At 41.9% G+C, this 16,815-nt stretch overlaps 1 protein-coding gene across 2 annotated transcripts; it reads right to left on the reverse strand.

Moving 5' to 3' along the window:
• Positions 1-719: 719 nt before the first annotated feature.
• SH2D1A (SH2 domain containing 1A) lies at positions 720-16,590 on the reverse strand. 2 transcript variants are annotated; one of them, XM_074882909.1, is made up of 4 exons: positions 16,314-16,590; positions 4,061-4,124; positions 1,570-1,705; positions 720-1,209 (listed from the first exon to the last, which is right to left on the reverse strand). In XM_074882909.1, exons 1-4 carry the CDS (start codon positions 16,448-16,450, stop codon positions 1,169-1,171), a joined length of 378 nt encoding a protein of 125 aa, XP_074739010.1. In that variant the 5' UTR covers positions 16,451-16,590; the 3' UTR covers positions 720-1,168. The 2 variants fall into 2 exon arrangements, with proteins under 2 accessions (XP_074739010.1, XP_074739011.1); XM_074882910.1 differs by lacking the exon at positions 16,314-16,590 and adding an exon at positions 15,429-15,610.
• Between the last annotated feature and the right edge of the window lie 225 nt (positions 16,591-16,815).

Genomic DNA, 16,815 nt, shown 5'->3' on the forward strand with positions numbered 1-16,815 from the left:
TGACTAACGGTGGCACAAATCTACCAGCCAGACCAGATGCATCCCCCTTGCAGAATGAGCATGCACAAACAAGGCTGGGCCCTGGCTGGGGTCCCTCCCAAAGCTCACAGGAGCTCACGTAAGCCCACGTGGAGGGACCATGGACCATGTCTATCATCCTTTGACAGCTTCTCCTGAAACAAAAGCGCTGTAGGACTTCAAGTGTATTCAAAAGTGTTTCCTCCTGCCTGCCAGTTCAGGCAGGAAGGCATCATCATGCTTGTTAAACCTTGTGTGTAAAAGGCACATACTCTGCATTCCCTGGTAGCTGCATGCTAACCCTGCACAGCTGACGAGTCCTGTAGATTCAAAGCTCTCCACCAGGAGCCCAACAGCGGCATGAAAACACACACGGGTAGGTAAAGAAAAGCAGAGCAACTGGCATGCAAAAATAATGGGGGTTATTTTAATTGTATGCAGGGCTGCTTTGTTTCAAGTACAGAGAATATCTAAAAGCAAAGAACTATGTTCTCCAGTGGTTGTTCTCAGTTAGTGCACTGCTTAAACTTTTGATCGTTTGTGCAGACTACAACTTTTGTACATCCAGGCAGTGGTTGCCCGTTCTGCTGAGTTACAGGGCAGAGAGCCTGGTGTGATGGGAAATCAGTCAGTGGGGTTCCTCGTGGTGCCACTTCTGGAATATCTGTAGGAACTGTATGAATGAGAGACACACAGCCCACCGAAGGCAATAACACTTTAATGTAAACAATTTTCCTAAGGCTATAAAAGGGGACTTGACCAGTTCTGCAAAAATGCCAACCAGAACGAAGCAAAGCAGAGTCCAAAAGTTAAGTAATGTAAAAATAGGAACTAATTATTAATTAGGAACTAATCTTGAAGTGAATAATATTTTGTACTTGAGAATACAAAGAGAAAAAAAAAGACATTACACTATTTAGTAGTTGATATTTTTTATCCTCTCTTAGCAAAAAAAAAAAACTAAATTCAAAATATTCTAAAACTTAAAACTTCAAAATTTTGAGCTAGAAATTCTGTGAAATACACATTTCTTCAAATGTTACAAGAAAACTCATGGAGTTGTATTAACTATCATAAATCGTTCTGTTCTAGAGCATGGACTAGAGGAGACACTAGAAGACCTGGTTATGTCACACTTGGGGAAATAGCTTCATGATGGCTGCAGGTGGAAGTCGTGGCCTTCATTTCTCCCTAAGAAAAAGAATCAGAAAGATATGAAAAGATGAAAACTCCAAGAAAATGGACAGATTGGAAGTTTCCTACCTACACGAGAAAGGGTGCTGGGGAGGGAAGGTAGCCACTGCTGGTGTAGCACTCAGGGATACATATTCAAAATCCATTTTCTCATCATATTGACAGGCCCTATCCCCAATGAGCACCTGAGTGCCAGCGTTTCGATCACACAGAAGCAAAGTTAGGGCATATTTTTGGCAATGCCACCCTACTGGCTAGTTCAGGTCAAAGATGCAAATAAGTCTAAGCCCTCCATCCCCACCGCCATGGAGGGTTCTGCTCAGCCACAGCTGAGGCTCCCTCCACCCCCACAAGTACCTGGGGGGTATTTGGCTTTTGCGTGGTTGACAACTGGGTGCTGTAGGGGTGTTACGATGCCTTGGTTGGGTTTCTGGAAGGCTGAAATGAGGTTGTGTACTTTCCGAAAGAGCCTCCGGTGGACTCCAGGCGCTGTCTGCAAAGCCAAAGGGTGAGAGGTGAGAGGGGATGCTGGATGCCGAGAGTATGCGGTGCCAGGCTTGGGGCACTGGCACTCAGAAATGCACACACCCCCCAGAGAAGGGGCCAGCCCTTCACTTGGACCCCCTTATGTGCCAATTTAAAATGAGTCAATGAGCTGTACTGCTCTCCTCTTTCCCCCAGGGCATTGTGGCCTCCCTGCGATGAAACCCTCCTAAGAGCAGTTTCCAGCAGTGTGCTGATACAAAGCTGGAAGAGGGATGATTTCTTAATCACTACAAGAGAAACCCAGAGCCTGCCACGCTTATTAGGCAAATTCCGTGATCTTTTGCTGTTTCTTACCCAGTGATTTACCTATAAATCCAGCCTGGGGTTTATAGGTAAGATACTTCCAGCCTGGAAATACCAGTAAGACAATTTAGAGAGCTACATGACACTTACCAGGGAGGGGGAGTCTTTACACCACTAAATTTAGCATGGACACAGCCTCTTTGCAAGCCTTTGAGCATTCAATTCTGGCTTATGTGTTCATTGAGTATTCCTGTCTATCTCTTGTACAAAGGCAGCAGCAAAATGTCACCTATTTATTAAAAGTGGGAGTTTCTCTATCTTTCTATGTTAGCACCTTTTCAAACACTGTGAAATGAAACTGCGTCTGCTTTTAATCAAAAATCCAATGTTTCTATTAAATCCTTCAGGGCATTCTTGTAATAACTCCTCCCCACCAAAGTCATGGGAGGACAAATATAGGTCCTGCTGGCATAATCCCACCCGAGGGACACTGCTCTCACCCAGTAGTCCCAGAGGGCTAAATCCTGCCTCACTGGCACCAGCTGGAGGCTTCACAGTGGCTGGGATTTTACCAGCACTGTTTCAAATTCCCTGCCTCATCCTTGAAAGATGGGTGTGACCTGAGCTTGCTCAGAGACTAACCAACCACAGGGAAGGAAGCAGAAAGAGGAAAGATGCATCTGGAGCCTGTTTTGGCCTTGGAGGCACATTTCGTGGAGACAAGTTGGATTTAGGCTGCTGTTTCTAACAGCTGAGGCCAGCGTGGTCTTAGAAACATTTACTTAAAGGTTTCTGTTTGTTTAAAGGAAGGGTTGGTATCATGGGTCTGTAGCCAGTGCCTTTCCCTGCAGAGGATGTATTGAGAGTCCTGGGCCTTAAGAACACCTACATGTGAAACACAGATAAGATTTGCTTAAAATACATCGAGGGAAAGCCCAAGACCCATATGTAGGAAGCCAGTGGAGGTCATGAGGGAGAAATTGTAGCAGGCCTATATAACACCAGAAAAACCTCACTGCAGATGCTGACATTACCTGGGGCCAAAGCAGGCTTCAGCCTCACTCAGGGAATTATCTGCCACAGGTGGAGGTCCCTGGGGGTCCTGGCATCCTTCCTGAGACACCAATGCTCGCCCTGGCACACTGGGTGCACTACCACTCCCACCCTGTCCCGAAACCTCCTCTTTGCAGTGCAAACCTATAGGGTGCTCCCAGTGCCTTACAGGAATGAAAGCAAATTCTTCCTGGGTACCATTCCCAAGGGTGACATGGATAATTATTTACTCTGCAGTAATGTGAGTCACTTTTACTCCCCAATCTGCTTCTGAGTAACCCCAGGAATCAATCTTGTCTTCCAGAGCACTGCAACCACTTCTATTATAATATTGGCCAAGGAATTATGCATGTCTAGAAATTATTTAACGTTTGTAATCAGGATTCAGTAATGTGTAAACAGAAAGCTAATTATGAATTAATATACAGAGTACATCCAAAGAACAAGACCTTCATAAAAGAAATACAGATTAGCATCCCGATTCCATCACCCCAAATAGTTGTCTGTATTGCAAATGGTGTTATTCTACACTTGAATTACCAGTTTCTTATCAGATAGTTAAAAATATTTTTTGTATCAAGTTTTGGCTACCCTATATATGTTTTGCAACAATGATGAATTAATCTGGAGAGAAATTAACTTTAAAACACCATAGATTTGAAAATAATTTCCTTAAATAGTCTGACATTAATTGTACACGGGATAGAAGGGAACTGATTGTGCTTGTCAAATTATAAAAACACAATATTTTTGCCGTTTAAAATGATGCAAAATAATGCACTGTTGCATTATGCAGCAGTTGAAATGTAACAGGGAATTAATTTATGAGTTCAAGACTGTCAGAAGTGGCACCAAGACATCTTAGTGATGGGCGTACTCAAGATCGATTACCTTCAATGAAAATCAGACTATACAGAAACATGAATAATTTGAATATATTTCATTAAATCAATATGAACATCAAACAGGATTAGAAATTTTCAGAAGAGAAAGGAGAAGTACACACCTCAGCGCTCCAGGACCCAGTTTCTGTCTTGGACACTCTGTAGGTATAAACATAACCCTGATGTCTGTGAAAAAAAAAAAAATCAACAGGTATTTATTACTCATTTCTACTGTCAGGTTTCACAAGAGGTACACTCTGTTATGTGGGAGTCAGTTCATTTGTTAATCTTTCCTTAAAAATATATTCACCCATAAAGGCTCTAGGTAGATAAAAAAAATGAGACACAGTTTGGAAGCAGTGTTCAACCTACTGGGTTCTTCTTGGATGAGAGAATTGGTCTGACTCAGCTCTAGTTTAGCAATACTCAATTATTCTAGGTTAAGTGACAGTGCTTTAATTCCTGTCTTGGCATTATTTAAATTTTTTTTTTTTCAGTGACCTCCTTTTACTGACACAAACAAGACATACTTTCCCTGGAAAAAGAGAAGGTATATTATTGGCAGATAGCATTACTGTATTGTGATTGGTTTAAATGCAGATGTTCCCAGAAGCAATACATGCATATAATTTATTTGGAAAGCTAGACCCACAAAAGCAAGGTAAACTACTCTTTGCCTTGCCCATATATTCCTAATTCTCAATTACTTGTAAAAGACACTTATAAGAGTGTGGAATCTTCCTTTTTTTAAAATCTGAGTCTTTTGAGAATGAGTCGTATACTAATAACACGACATACACGTGTCCAGATTCTTGCTTCTCTTATGAACCCAACACAGTGAATGATTTACATGGTAGATTATTAAACCAACATCCAGAAATTTAACTCAGAAACAGAGACAAGTGATAATAGTTCCATGGGTGCAACATTAGTTTAGACGGTGTCAGATAAGAAAGACTGTATTTCATACTACATGGATTTACATGAATACACAGCAGGATTTTAGGGACCATTCCTTATTTCAGTATCAATTCTTATTCTTAAGAAAGCAGAAAAATATTATATTTCTTTCCAATTATACATGGTGTTATAGTAGTTATGACAAAATAGCAGAAACCCTCAATGACACAGATAGCGTATGATTGCAATTACTTATGCTCCATGTCATGGCTCCTGGATAAATTCTTGTTAAAAAGTCATTACAGAAACCTTTGCAGAATGGTGTCTGATATAATTTACCCAAGCGGGAAGTTGTTAACAGTTGTCACACTGCTACAACCCCACGAAGTGGGAGCAAAAATGGCTGTTGTGATTTGGGAGCTTTCTCCCCACCACTTGACTCCCACTGTGATTAAATACAGAGGTGGAAGACACAGAGCCAGTCCCTCATGTCAGGGCTGCTGCAGGGACAAAGTCCCTGTGCAGCAGGTGAGACACTGCTCTCCTCCTCGTGTATGGGAATATGCCTGACACGATCCCACCACAACTTCATCCACCTCTTTGTGTTAACCAAGGGAGCGTTTTCCCCAGAGACATGACGTTCCACCTGGCACCAGATGGACATGAAACGTGTCCAGCTGTGCTCACTTCATGGAAACCTAAGGAAGAAAACAGCCACTGCTACCCCACTTCTTCTCCCAGCAAGCTCAACTGCTGCAGTCCGTCAGGGGTTTGGACAAGACCAGAAAGGGGCCTTGGGAAGAGGTGGGAGCAACCTGCTGTGGCTGCAGGAGGAGGGAAGGACGTGGAAGGACAACACTGTTCTCCTGTCCATGCCATGGCACCAGGGTCACTGGTGTTTGAGGCCACAGCTCAAGCCCAGCTGCTTAAAAGCCCATCCCTCTAAGCTGCTTCAGTGTCTCCCATTAGAGCCTTTACACAATCTCATACCATCACATCCTTTCTTAAAACCTCTGAGAGCAGTGCCTGTATTGTCAGCTTTTCATGAGTAGCTGATGTTCACATTAATCTTTTTAGAAATCATGAGGGGCTTTCCTGCATCTACATGTAGCATGCCAGCCAGTGTTTCAGTACAGTTATTGAAACTAGGATTGGATAGGCCACAGTGTACTGGTAAACACCAGAGAGGTCCTGGCATTTTGTCCCCTCTCTTTGAAGTGGGTATTTGACCATCTCCACAATGACTTTTTTTCAAGCCTAAAAACCATACTCAGTATGTAGAAATCTAAAACACACTCTCTTGTCTCCTGTCTTTAATACACTGTGGATATTACCCATGCTTGTTCTTGGTTATCCCAAAGCATTCTGACTGCTTCAGTCTCTTTTAAAATCTGATTTTTCCACAAATGGCTCAGTTGCCTGGAAAGCTACCATCTGTTGTCTCTTTCATCATTTTCTCTACCTAAGAGATTGCATGACTCAAAGTGGTTTATGGGCTGGGGTGTGACCCTGACTCTGAAATGTCCAATGGCTTTTTCAGCACTCTGCCAGAAGGGTTTACTAAACTGAACAGATTGAAAAATAAAGGTCAGATAAAGTAATATTCAGGACCAAAGCAGGGTGAGGTATAAGATAGACACGTATCCTGCATTTTTCAAAAAATTCCACCGTAAAATATTTCAACCAAGCCCAGAGAAAGCACAAAGGATAGCTCATATTAAAAACCCATGAGCTACAGAAAAAGGAACAAGAATTTGGGAACATGGATGCTTCACAGTCTTGTAAGGGACAAGTGAGAGCTCCCCACTCATCTGGCAAATATATATTTTTTTCCCAGAGGAAGAAATACTGAAAGGCCTAAAGGGGTTCACTGTGCTTGAGCTGAAAAACACAACATTATCATCTGTTGTTGGCTCTGAAGCCATCAGTAAACACAGCCACTGACTAGGTGGGAGATGGCCCAGGACCACCACACCTGCAACGGAAATGCACAAAGGAAGGAGGAATTTTGTTAAGAAGGTGAACAGCTAGATCTGCCCATCTAACTACTTTCCGTTGGGATCTTTGTTTCCACAAAAAGAATTACAGCTCTTCTGATAAGTACTCTCCCAATGAATATGATCTTATCAAAACCTTCCTTTAAGCAGCAGGAATTTACTTCATTACCACTTCAAAGTCCTTTTTACCTTCCATGTGTAAGTGACATGATTTTGATGAGCCAAGTTCTCTTTACTGCTGCATGGGCACAACCTCCTGTGAGAAAGGTTTTTATGATTTAAACTACTCAACATTAACTAGGATCAGTGTTGACTGAAGGAAGATCAAGGTGTTTTTCTTAAAACAAAAATTAAATACAAAAACTAAAATTGAGATGGCATAGGACATTACCTTCCAAAAAGCAAAACATGTAACACCAGGCAAAAGCAGGTGGAAAAGTGCATTTACTGCAGCTTAGTTCTCAAGAGATGAGAAATTCCCCAGGCACCATGAGGGAACAACTCAGTTTTCTGCATTTGACTCAATTCATGATAGAAAGAAGCTCCTAGTGTGACACAGTGTTCCTATGTGTGGCGTAGCCACATAGCTAAAGCCAAAACCCAACCACCATGTGGCCTGGGCATGGTGCTAGTGACTTGGGGCCTCTCAAGCGGCTTATGCTTTGAAGCCGTTACGCGATATGCAGGCCAGGTCCACATCTCAGTGACCTGAACTCCTCTCTCTGCTGGACAAAACCAACTGGAGATGGACACATGTCTCTGAGAAAAGGATTTCAGAGAGTACTACTACAGTGGCACTGGCGTACCAACATATCTTAGAGGAAGACCAGCTATTGACACCCAGGCAAAGACCCAACAAAGGGCTCCCCATCCCTTCACCTGGCCCAAGGATGGCCCCAAGCCTCTCTCACAATTGCAAAGCTCCTCTTTCATGCCAGTGAAGCTCAAGGGACAGGAGCACTCATGAATTAACAGCTTGATGAACGAGGCCCTATAAATTTTTGATCAAAGGCAAAAAATGCCAAAATGCAGAAGCAGAAAACAGCCATTGCTGTAAGGACAGTATTGAATAGCACTTACAAAAGAGTGGTTTGGTCACCACTGATGATATTTTTATGTCATCTCAATTATTTTTTGATCTTCGTAACAAAGGATGTGTTATACCAGCTGGGAACTGCCCTAAGACTGTCTCTACGGCAATACCATTGCTGGGAAAACTTTGTCAAAGGAAAATCTAGAAAACTTGCTATTACAGGAAACAGTCCACTTTATATTATAGGCTTTTTTCTTTATAGCTAGATAATTCCTCCCCAAGAGCTACAAAGGCATCATTCACAGATGACATACTGAGACAGCATCTGTCTATCTGTCCCCTCCACTCTTCCTTTTCAACTGTGATCAGACTTGTTAAAGCTGCATTTACTTTAACAGGTGAATAATTACAGTCTTCTACGCCATTGAAATAGCCAGAGGATATTAGCCGCATGCTACAGATTAAAATTAACCATGACATTTCAGCTGCATGGTATATTTTAAAATAATTTCCAAATGTTTTGTATCTCAGTTGGGAAATTTTATTAAACTAATTTGTATTCATAACTGAGTCCAAAATGGAGCAAATATAAAGGGAGAAAGACAGAGAGACAGAGGAAAGCCATGTCAGCAATAAATTACATCAATTTCTTCCTCTTTACATAGCTTTCTCTTCTGATTTCTTTGCACTATATCAGTCAGCTCTTCTTACCTGGTATATTTGCATCCTGACCTTATCTTGGAATTTCACTTGTCTAAGACAGTGGTGTGGCCTACAGACAGCGGTCCTGAGCATTATATATGGCCCATACTCAGTTTCTTATAACTTTGCCACATTTCAGCCTTTCAGACTGAAATTCTGTTTCTTAGGTGTTTGCCTTAACCTTATTTAGGGATGGAGAATGCAGAAGTAGCAGAAAAGGGGACATGTTAGGCAAAACAATGCTTTAACCAAGTCAAAAAAAAAAAAATATCTTCCAATTGTTGGTTTTTTTGCGCAGTTTTTAGAGTAAGATATAAAATTTTTTTGAAGGAAGTGATATCTCTTGCAGTCTCCAGGAGAAAATGGTGGTGGCTGTCTAGGCTGCAAGAGAGGTGCTTTCTAAAGGTTGTTAGCAGTTGTAGCTGCATCATGCCTGGGCTGGCTGTACCATGGGCACTCAGCTAACCAGTGTCCATGATCTCAAGCCACGAGCAATGTATGGATGTTGCCTGGCCTGGATTAGCGGGGAAAAAGACAGAAGGTAATTTAGATTGGGCATCTTGGAAAGGAAGGTTGGGACTGGGTGGGGTGGATGTGGAAGGAAAGAAAAGGGGACCCATGTCTATGTAAGCTGGGCAAGGAAACAGCAATGAAAATTGAACCTCTGGGAGAGAGTAAGAGTCAATGAGTAAGGAAGGAGATATACGGAGGCGAAGCATGAAGAGGCTTGAACTGGGAGCAGTACAAAATTCTGGAGGGATGAAAAAACCAGGAATAGAAGATGGGTGGTTTGGAAGAAGAAGCTGTATGAAACAAGGAAACAGCCCTCAGTGATGCAAGTAAAGTCAACAGGCTGTACAGAATAACACTGGGTAGTCTGAAAATTCATTCCCATGACCCTCACACTGGGAACCCTAAGTAAAGGGTACTGCAGACCTGAGCCTCCTGTGTCACAGTTCCTCTCATGCGAAACAGAGTTAATAAACTCTTTATCTCACAAACTGAGATAATGTTTAGAAACTAGTTAATACTATGGAGATGAGTACTACTAATGCTATGGGGGTGAGTACTGCTAATGCTATGGGGGTGAGTGCTACAGGAGAGCTCATGGGATACTCAGAATGTTCAGAGTGAGGGGTCAATGGCACGCAGCAGATAACATAATGAGCATGAGGGGTCAGGTTGCAGCCACTTCTGCCTTATCCAGAGGTGTTTGATGCAGGTTGCAAATCAGCTCCTGAATGCCTGACCAGAGGGACCAACCTCAGGCAGCATCCCAGTGGGCAACCCTGGACTGGGAACGTGGGCAATGGCAAGGGCACCACAGTGGCTGCAGAGGTGGGCAATGGTTACCACAGAGCCAAAACTCGTGAGGTCAGGGGAATCACAGAGGTGCCTGGGAGCCTGCATGGCCCACATGTGTGCTCATCAAGGTCTCCCCTCCCCCTGAGCTGCATGGCTTCCCCCATGAGACAGAAGTGACAGCTGCCAAAATAATCAAACTGTCAATCCAGCCATCCACTTAAACATTTTTTTTCCCTTTTTAATTGTTATATTTCTACTTGGTTTATTAATCATGGAAAGGCCAAAAAGTCGTGTTATTTAATGTAGGAGAAAATTCTATTTAAGCTTACAGCTCCTCACTCTGTCCTGGAATTTGCATTTTCTGGTTGACAAGCAGCCTGGTTCCTGCCTTATTTAGGTCTCAGACATACAATCAAGGTACAGCAGCTTAGCAATTACCACCCATCAGCTAACTCAGGCTGAAGAAATAGCATTCACATTGAGATGATGTGCAAGATGCAAGCTCTATGTCAACAAGAGTGAATAAAGTAGTTTAAATCAGTGTTTACAACATCTGAAAAGCCCAACAGAGTTACCATAGCTTAACTCACAGCAGCATTCTATACACACTCACTTGAGTTTACTCTTCTGTCACTCATTCCCCTACCAACACTTCTTGTGGCAAAAATTTACTTGTGATACGGAATCAGTAACTAGTATTAGATTGCCATAATGCTGTATCATTATAAAGCAAATGCATTATCTTGATTTACTATTCTGAAATTATCAGAAGCTTGAAAGAGCGAGTCAAATCTTGTGAAATGTCTCTGAATTTATGCACAGATTTCTGTGGAAGATTGTCAGCATCTTCACCACTTGAACACTCCTAACCATCAGTAGAAATGCTGTTGATTTACCCAAAGGACAAGTGTGTAGCCTTTCTGAGGAGTGTTTATGTTGGTCTGGTACATGATGATGTCAGCCAAAAGCAGTGCCTCAGAGAGGAATTTCTTAAGATTAGAAATAAAATGAGAATTTATTCAAATCTGAGATGATAAATAGAAATAAATTACTTTATGGTGGGCCAGTAACTAAGCTTCGTGAATTATTATGTCTTCCAGAATAGTACCTCACAAAGACAAAAATCATGAAATAACGTTATCTGGTGAAATTTCATTCATCACTTTAGGCAAAGCTCACAAGAACTGCAATAGATAAAGCACTTTCAATAGGCCTGTAAATGTTACTGTTTCATATTTTTATGAAACATTTCTCAGTTTGTTTGGGAATAATTCAGTAGCTCATTTTCAGATTTCCTGTTTATGTCGGAGCAAGGTAGGCATGCTCTGACCATAAAAATCCCTGAACCTGAAATCACTGCTTCAACTAAATCCTCAAAACTCAAGCCTACAAAACCAGGGTAGCACTAATCTAGGTTCTGTTACCTAACAATTGAACCCATTCTGTCATTTACAGATTCATTAGTGCAGCAGTTACCCACCATTCAGGCTGTCTACCTTTCTAAAATCTTTCCAAGAAAAGCGGCTGGAATATCTGAAGACAATTAGCCAAGTTATTCTCAGCAAAGTCAAAGCTCACTCTGATTATCAGGGAGCTGAAATACCTCAGCAGAGTTTACTGTCGTGCTGTAGAAGACTTTTATCAAGCTGAAAATAGTGCATGATATTTACAACGGCAACCTTGAATTGAGGGGCTCCTCCTCAGAGAGAAGCTTTTGTTCCAAATTACATTTTAAATGATGATGATTATTATGTGCAGTGTTATAATAAATGCAATTATTCTGCCATTTCTATCAAAAATATTACATGGGAAACAAAAGAAATGCTAAGCTGAAGCTGGCTCGTGATCTTGTATTACACTTCCTCGCTGTACAGCTGATACATCTGCCGCATCAGAAAGTTTCGGCACGTTGCCTGAACTTGTGCACTGTGGTTATGGTGACAGAAAAAATAGCACACGTAAAATCTGATAGAACTGCAGCCTATCCCTGTTGCTTTTACTGTTGCTTCAAGAGCTCTAAACAGCTTCCTATTCCAGCTTTTGATTATTCTCCACAAATTGAGTGCAGCACAGTACATGAATGGCTGGTTTCAAACAAATAATCTGAACATACAGTTTGACAAGTATGTCATATTTAGCTTACGTAAAGGTCTGATACAACTACTGACATTCCAAGTATTTTCAAGTACATGAATTTTGAGACCCAAACTACAAATGCTTTATCTTTGCCAATTCAGGCATGAGCTGCTTGTTTCTGCATGTGTGCTCGTATATCTGTAAAGGGAACCGGTGCTTTCGGCACACTCAGGCATTTATTTATGCATTTTTCAGGCACAGTTTAAGAGGCTGCTTCTCAAACTAGCCACCATTATCGTGTCCTCTGTCCCCCACTGAATTCATTAGGAGCGGTGTGCACAGAGGATTTCTGAGGGTGCTAAAAACCTCGAATGGGGTATTGAGCAAAGAGAAAAACAGACCATAAAGAAAGTTCCCTCCAACAATCAGGTTTTGATGCTACACATGATGAACTACATGATGAACACATGCTACATGATGAACAACATCCTTAAAGTATATATTTTCAATTTAATAATTGTATTCATGCAATGAAGGTCTTGGGAGCATCTGATATTAAAAAACTGCCAAAATCTGCAGGCAGCACCTCTATTTGTAAGAGCCCCAGGGGACACTGTTGCAAATCAAAACCTTTCTACTCTTCCATGCATAGTTTAATTGTGGTCTTAAAATATTTATGAAAGTGGGTTCTTTGTGTTTTGCCACAGCCACACCAAAAAACATTCTCTCTTTGAAGGCTTGCAAGCATGTCATATGCACACCATGACTTCGGACAATGGAAAGCAGCATTCAAGGAAGGTAAAGCAATACTTCAGGAGAAACAAAGAAAAGAGAAAGAGTTTTCTGGCCAAATGCTCCAACAACAGGGTCCTGCCTGCTGCAGTTACCCGTTTCTGTAGGTCAGGTTTTATGCTACTACCTGTCTCTTTTATGCTTGCCCTGTACAATCAGTGTCAGTCACGAGGGATTCATGAAGTCTTTGACTCTTCTCCTTTTTAAAGGTCAGGGCTCCACTTTTTAATTGGAAAAGCAAAAGGCGAATGAGCCTGACCATGAACACTGCTGCCCTTATTATGTGCCTCAGGAGGCTCAAAGACTGCCAAAATCTCTTCGGGCTTTTTGGGGGTGCCCAGAGGGACCTGGGGGTGGTGGTGGCATTAAAAAGTTATGAAGTTTCTTGGAAGAAGGAGGCAATGTTTGAGCCTAAGCAATGCAGTGGCAATCACAGGACTTGGCAGTTACTGGATCTGGAGCTGAAAGTGCAGAGCAGCCACATATGTGAGTTCAAGCTAATGACAGTATTATCATCCCAATGTTTCTTTAATGACTTTTTTGATAAATGTTTCTTTTCTCTTCATCAGCACTATGCTTTTTAATTTTGACAACTCCATTTTGCCCCATGGTTAAAAAAAAAAAAAAAAGAAAAAGAACCATAAGAAGGCTTGGAGCTGGGGAGCTGGGGGGTTTTAGGTTTGTTTTGGTTTACTTCTCCAGGGAAGTGCAGGGAGAGGGGAAAGAAGACAGACTGAACATGTTTTGATTTTGGAAAACTGGACTATTTTTCTAATTTTTCTTTTCTAAGAGCAATAGAAACATCACTGGCAGTATGAAAGTTTCACTTCTGTTAGAAGTTGTCATCGGAAAGACGTAAAATTTTTTGCTTAGCTCTGATACTTATTGCAATATATCTAATGGCTGACCAACTTTGTTTCTCATGTTTCAAAGATCACTTCAGTACTTCCAGTAAATACATGTTTTACCTAATCTTGATATACCTAGGTAGTCCTAGAGTGATCTTCAGCACTTCTGAACCAAAATGTAAATTTCTGAATAACTTTGTTATTCCTAATAATTGTCATTATTTATTTAGAAGGAAGTAAAAAGAAGCAGAAAAGTACTTACTCTTTCTTTTATATTCTTTTTTCTTAAACAGTGAATAGAGCAACTGCATGTTTCCCTCAGTTTTTACCAAAGCTCTCATGCACATGCATACTTGCCACCTGTTTTCATCTCAGTGCACGATGTTCAGACTGGAATTTGGGAGGATGGGGTCCATTGGTTTATTTGGCCAAAGCCAGGCTTAGCATCCTCCATCGAGTACATACCTGAATCTCTCATGACTTCCCTACTTCCTCCTCCAATTTCTCCACTAAAGTGCTTTGCTTTGGTAAAATTTTGCCTTTCAAAGCGCTTCTCTAGTTTATGGTCCACATTTCTTTAAATTGTCATTGCTATCTTCAGTGTGAGACCATCTCCTGGTATCTTTATGATAACTGTCTCCGAAGTTATTGTGTGATATGTTGTTTACTGTATCTGCTATTTCTTACACAGTGCTCTGAATTGAAATATTAAGAAGTATTGGAACCAAGGCTTAGCTCTAGAATTTTTCAGCCATCTTTCTGTCTATATCAGATCATACTCAATATTTTTCATTGAATTTTTTATCTGGATTTATAAAAGATGCTATTGAAAATTTCCCTCATGAAAAATTTATTGAGGCTTTATATTCTATAAGAAGCCTGAATAACATTCATCAGTAATATTTTTTGCTTTTACTCCTTTGCTTATTATATATGTTTGAATGCAACATAACATGAAGACATGAGTGGCCCATAATTTCCAGAAACAATTAGGTAGGTTTCTGTTTCTTACTGAAGTCTCTTTTCTTTTCCTCCAAAGATTGCAGAGCTTCATAGTTAACAATCCTTTCTGTTCTTCCTATTATCATTTTATATATTTTATTTCATTCATGAAGTTTCTTCCAAAGGACATAAATTACCACTAACATAGCAAAAAAATCCCAACTGATTGTGTGCAGATGAAAGACCTTGTTACATACCTACACCCTGATTTAGACTAATGTGGACTAATTTTAGGATTCTCTATTTCATTCAGCATTGTAACATTCTGCCTGACCCTTTCTCTAATGCCTTAGTGTTTTGCCTGCATTGAATGACTTCTGAGGGTTAACGAGATATATCACCATTTCCTCTGATGGTTATTTAAGAGAACCTGTTTTTATTGCCTATTCCCATCACAGGAATCAAAGCACTCCTTACCTCTTGCTATGTCTATTCCATTTTCATTTAACTCAAGATGCTTCTTATTTCCTATTTTTCAGCTAGCTCTTAAGGTATTTGTTACAGTAGCACCTATCTTGGTTCACCTTCTGATTTCATGAGAGAAGAAAAAATACATCTTCTGCCACAATGGTCTTCCCTGAAAAGAAGGCTGTATATTTCTGGATTGCCTATAACCTTCTCGCATGCCTCCATTTACTGGTCTGCAACAGGGGAATAATAATGCTCACCCAGGCCTTCATTACATATTGTTGGAAACGTATTCAAGACATTTGGGAAAAAAAACGACTTAGGACTCTTCTTCCTCTTCTGTTTTTTTGCCAGGTACCTAAGTGCCCTCTGTTAGCTAATTTCTTGATGGCTCTAAAAGAGTTTTCTCTTGTATTTCTTCTTCTACCTGTTTAGCCTTGGTAGACACATCTTTCTTCTTTCAATGCAATGGTACTTCATTGTACAGCGTTTTCTCTCAGGACTTCTGAGGCTTCTGCTTTTGCCAAAAGTAGGGTAATTAAATTGTCTCATTAAAACGAGGTCCTATGACTATAAAGTTCCCCAGGTCTCTCAGGGAAAACTCTCTACCCTCTTTCTGACAGACCATCCCACCAGATCTTTCCCCTTTCACCCTATTTGATGAAACATTACCGATTAGTTTGCTACCCATCAGTATTTCATGTACTTTACAGGTAGTTTATTCCAAGCCCAACAGCTCGTGGGACACACAGCCTGACCAAGAGCATCCCAAAGCAAAGGCGTGTTCTGGATGAATAGCGATCCACACTACCCTTCCCAATGACAGGGGATGGTGGGGATGTTGCTAAGCACACCCAGGAGCACCTTAGAGAAGCAGAAGACAGCAGGCAGAAAGCAAGAGGATTATCCAGCGTAAAGAAGCAGCACACTCCATGTCAAGTCAAGTTGTTTCGCTCCTCCTTGCTATGTGCTCCAGGCCTGCTTTCTCTTTTTGTTTTTTGCCCGTAGGAAGCATGGCCTCTAAGACAAAACCTGCTCCTCTTCACTCTGCAAAGGACCCCACACCCCTTATGCATCACTCCGCCTTAAGTCAAGGTGAAGGAGTCAACAGCCTCACACATAGCTGCAAATGGTAATATTAGGACACATTTTGTCACTGTTGTGTGGGAACATCCCATACTGTGGATGCGAAGGTTGGAAATCAACTATTACCTGACCAGCCCTTCCCAACACCCATCTCCCAGCCCCGCTGCCCTCGGCTGTCCCGCACCCAGAGAGGCGATGGCAGCTGCGCGGGGCTGGCCACACTCACAGCACACAGAGGCAGTAGACTCCAGGGATGCTCTCGCTGTCCCGCAGCAGGTAGCTGCCATCAGTGCCCGCTGCCAGCAGCAGCTTCTCACCAGCCTCACGGGTGATACCCCCATGGTAGATGGGCAGCGCGTCCATGTTGGGGCCGTCTCCTGCTGCAGGCAGCTCTCCCTGTGCACGATGCTACCTCCAACTGCTCCTCAGCCCTGTGCTCCCCTCAGCATCTCCGTCTCACTGGCAGATGTAAACAGGATGTGTTCACACCTCTGAAGCCTCCGCACAGGGCGAGACACCACTGAGGGAAGAGTGAGGAACGAGCACAGCTTTTTTGTGTTTTTTTTCCTTAGCCCCTTTTTGTTTTCCTTTTTCACAGGCTGTAACATCCTCACGGCATCACAGCTTATACACAGAGGTGTTATTTCAGAGTTCACCCTCACCCATGCGGCTCCCTGCTCGGCAGGGACGTGACATGATGAAGTGCACAATGGCCACGAGACCGATGG

Source organism: Strix uralensis, chromosome 13 (assembly GCF_047716275.1).
Source record: "Strix uralensis isolate ZFMK-TIS-50842 chromosome 13, bStrUra1, whole genome shotgun sequence".
In the NCBI taxonomy this organism is placed as follows: domain Eukaryota; kingdom Metazoa; phylum Chordata; class Aves; order Strigiformes; family Strigidae; genus Strix; species Strix uralensis.

Bases quoted from the DNA above. Each gene is read 5' to 3' on its own strand.
- SH2D1A (XM_074882909.1), bottom strand. From the start codon at position 16,450: ATGGACGCGCTGCCCATCTACCATGGGGGTATCACCCGTGAGGCTGGT. The intron at 4,125-16,313 runs GTGAGTGTGGCC...TTTTTTTCACAG, and splicing joins GTCTACTGCCTCTGTGTGCT to ACATCAGGGTTATGTTTATA. The intron at 1,210-1,569 runs GTACTTGTGGGG...TCTTTTTCTTAG, and splicing joins AAAAGCCAAATACCCCCCAG to GGAGAAATGAAGGCCACGAC.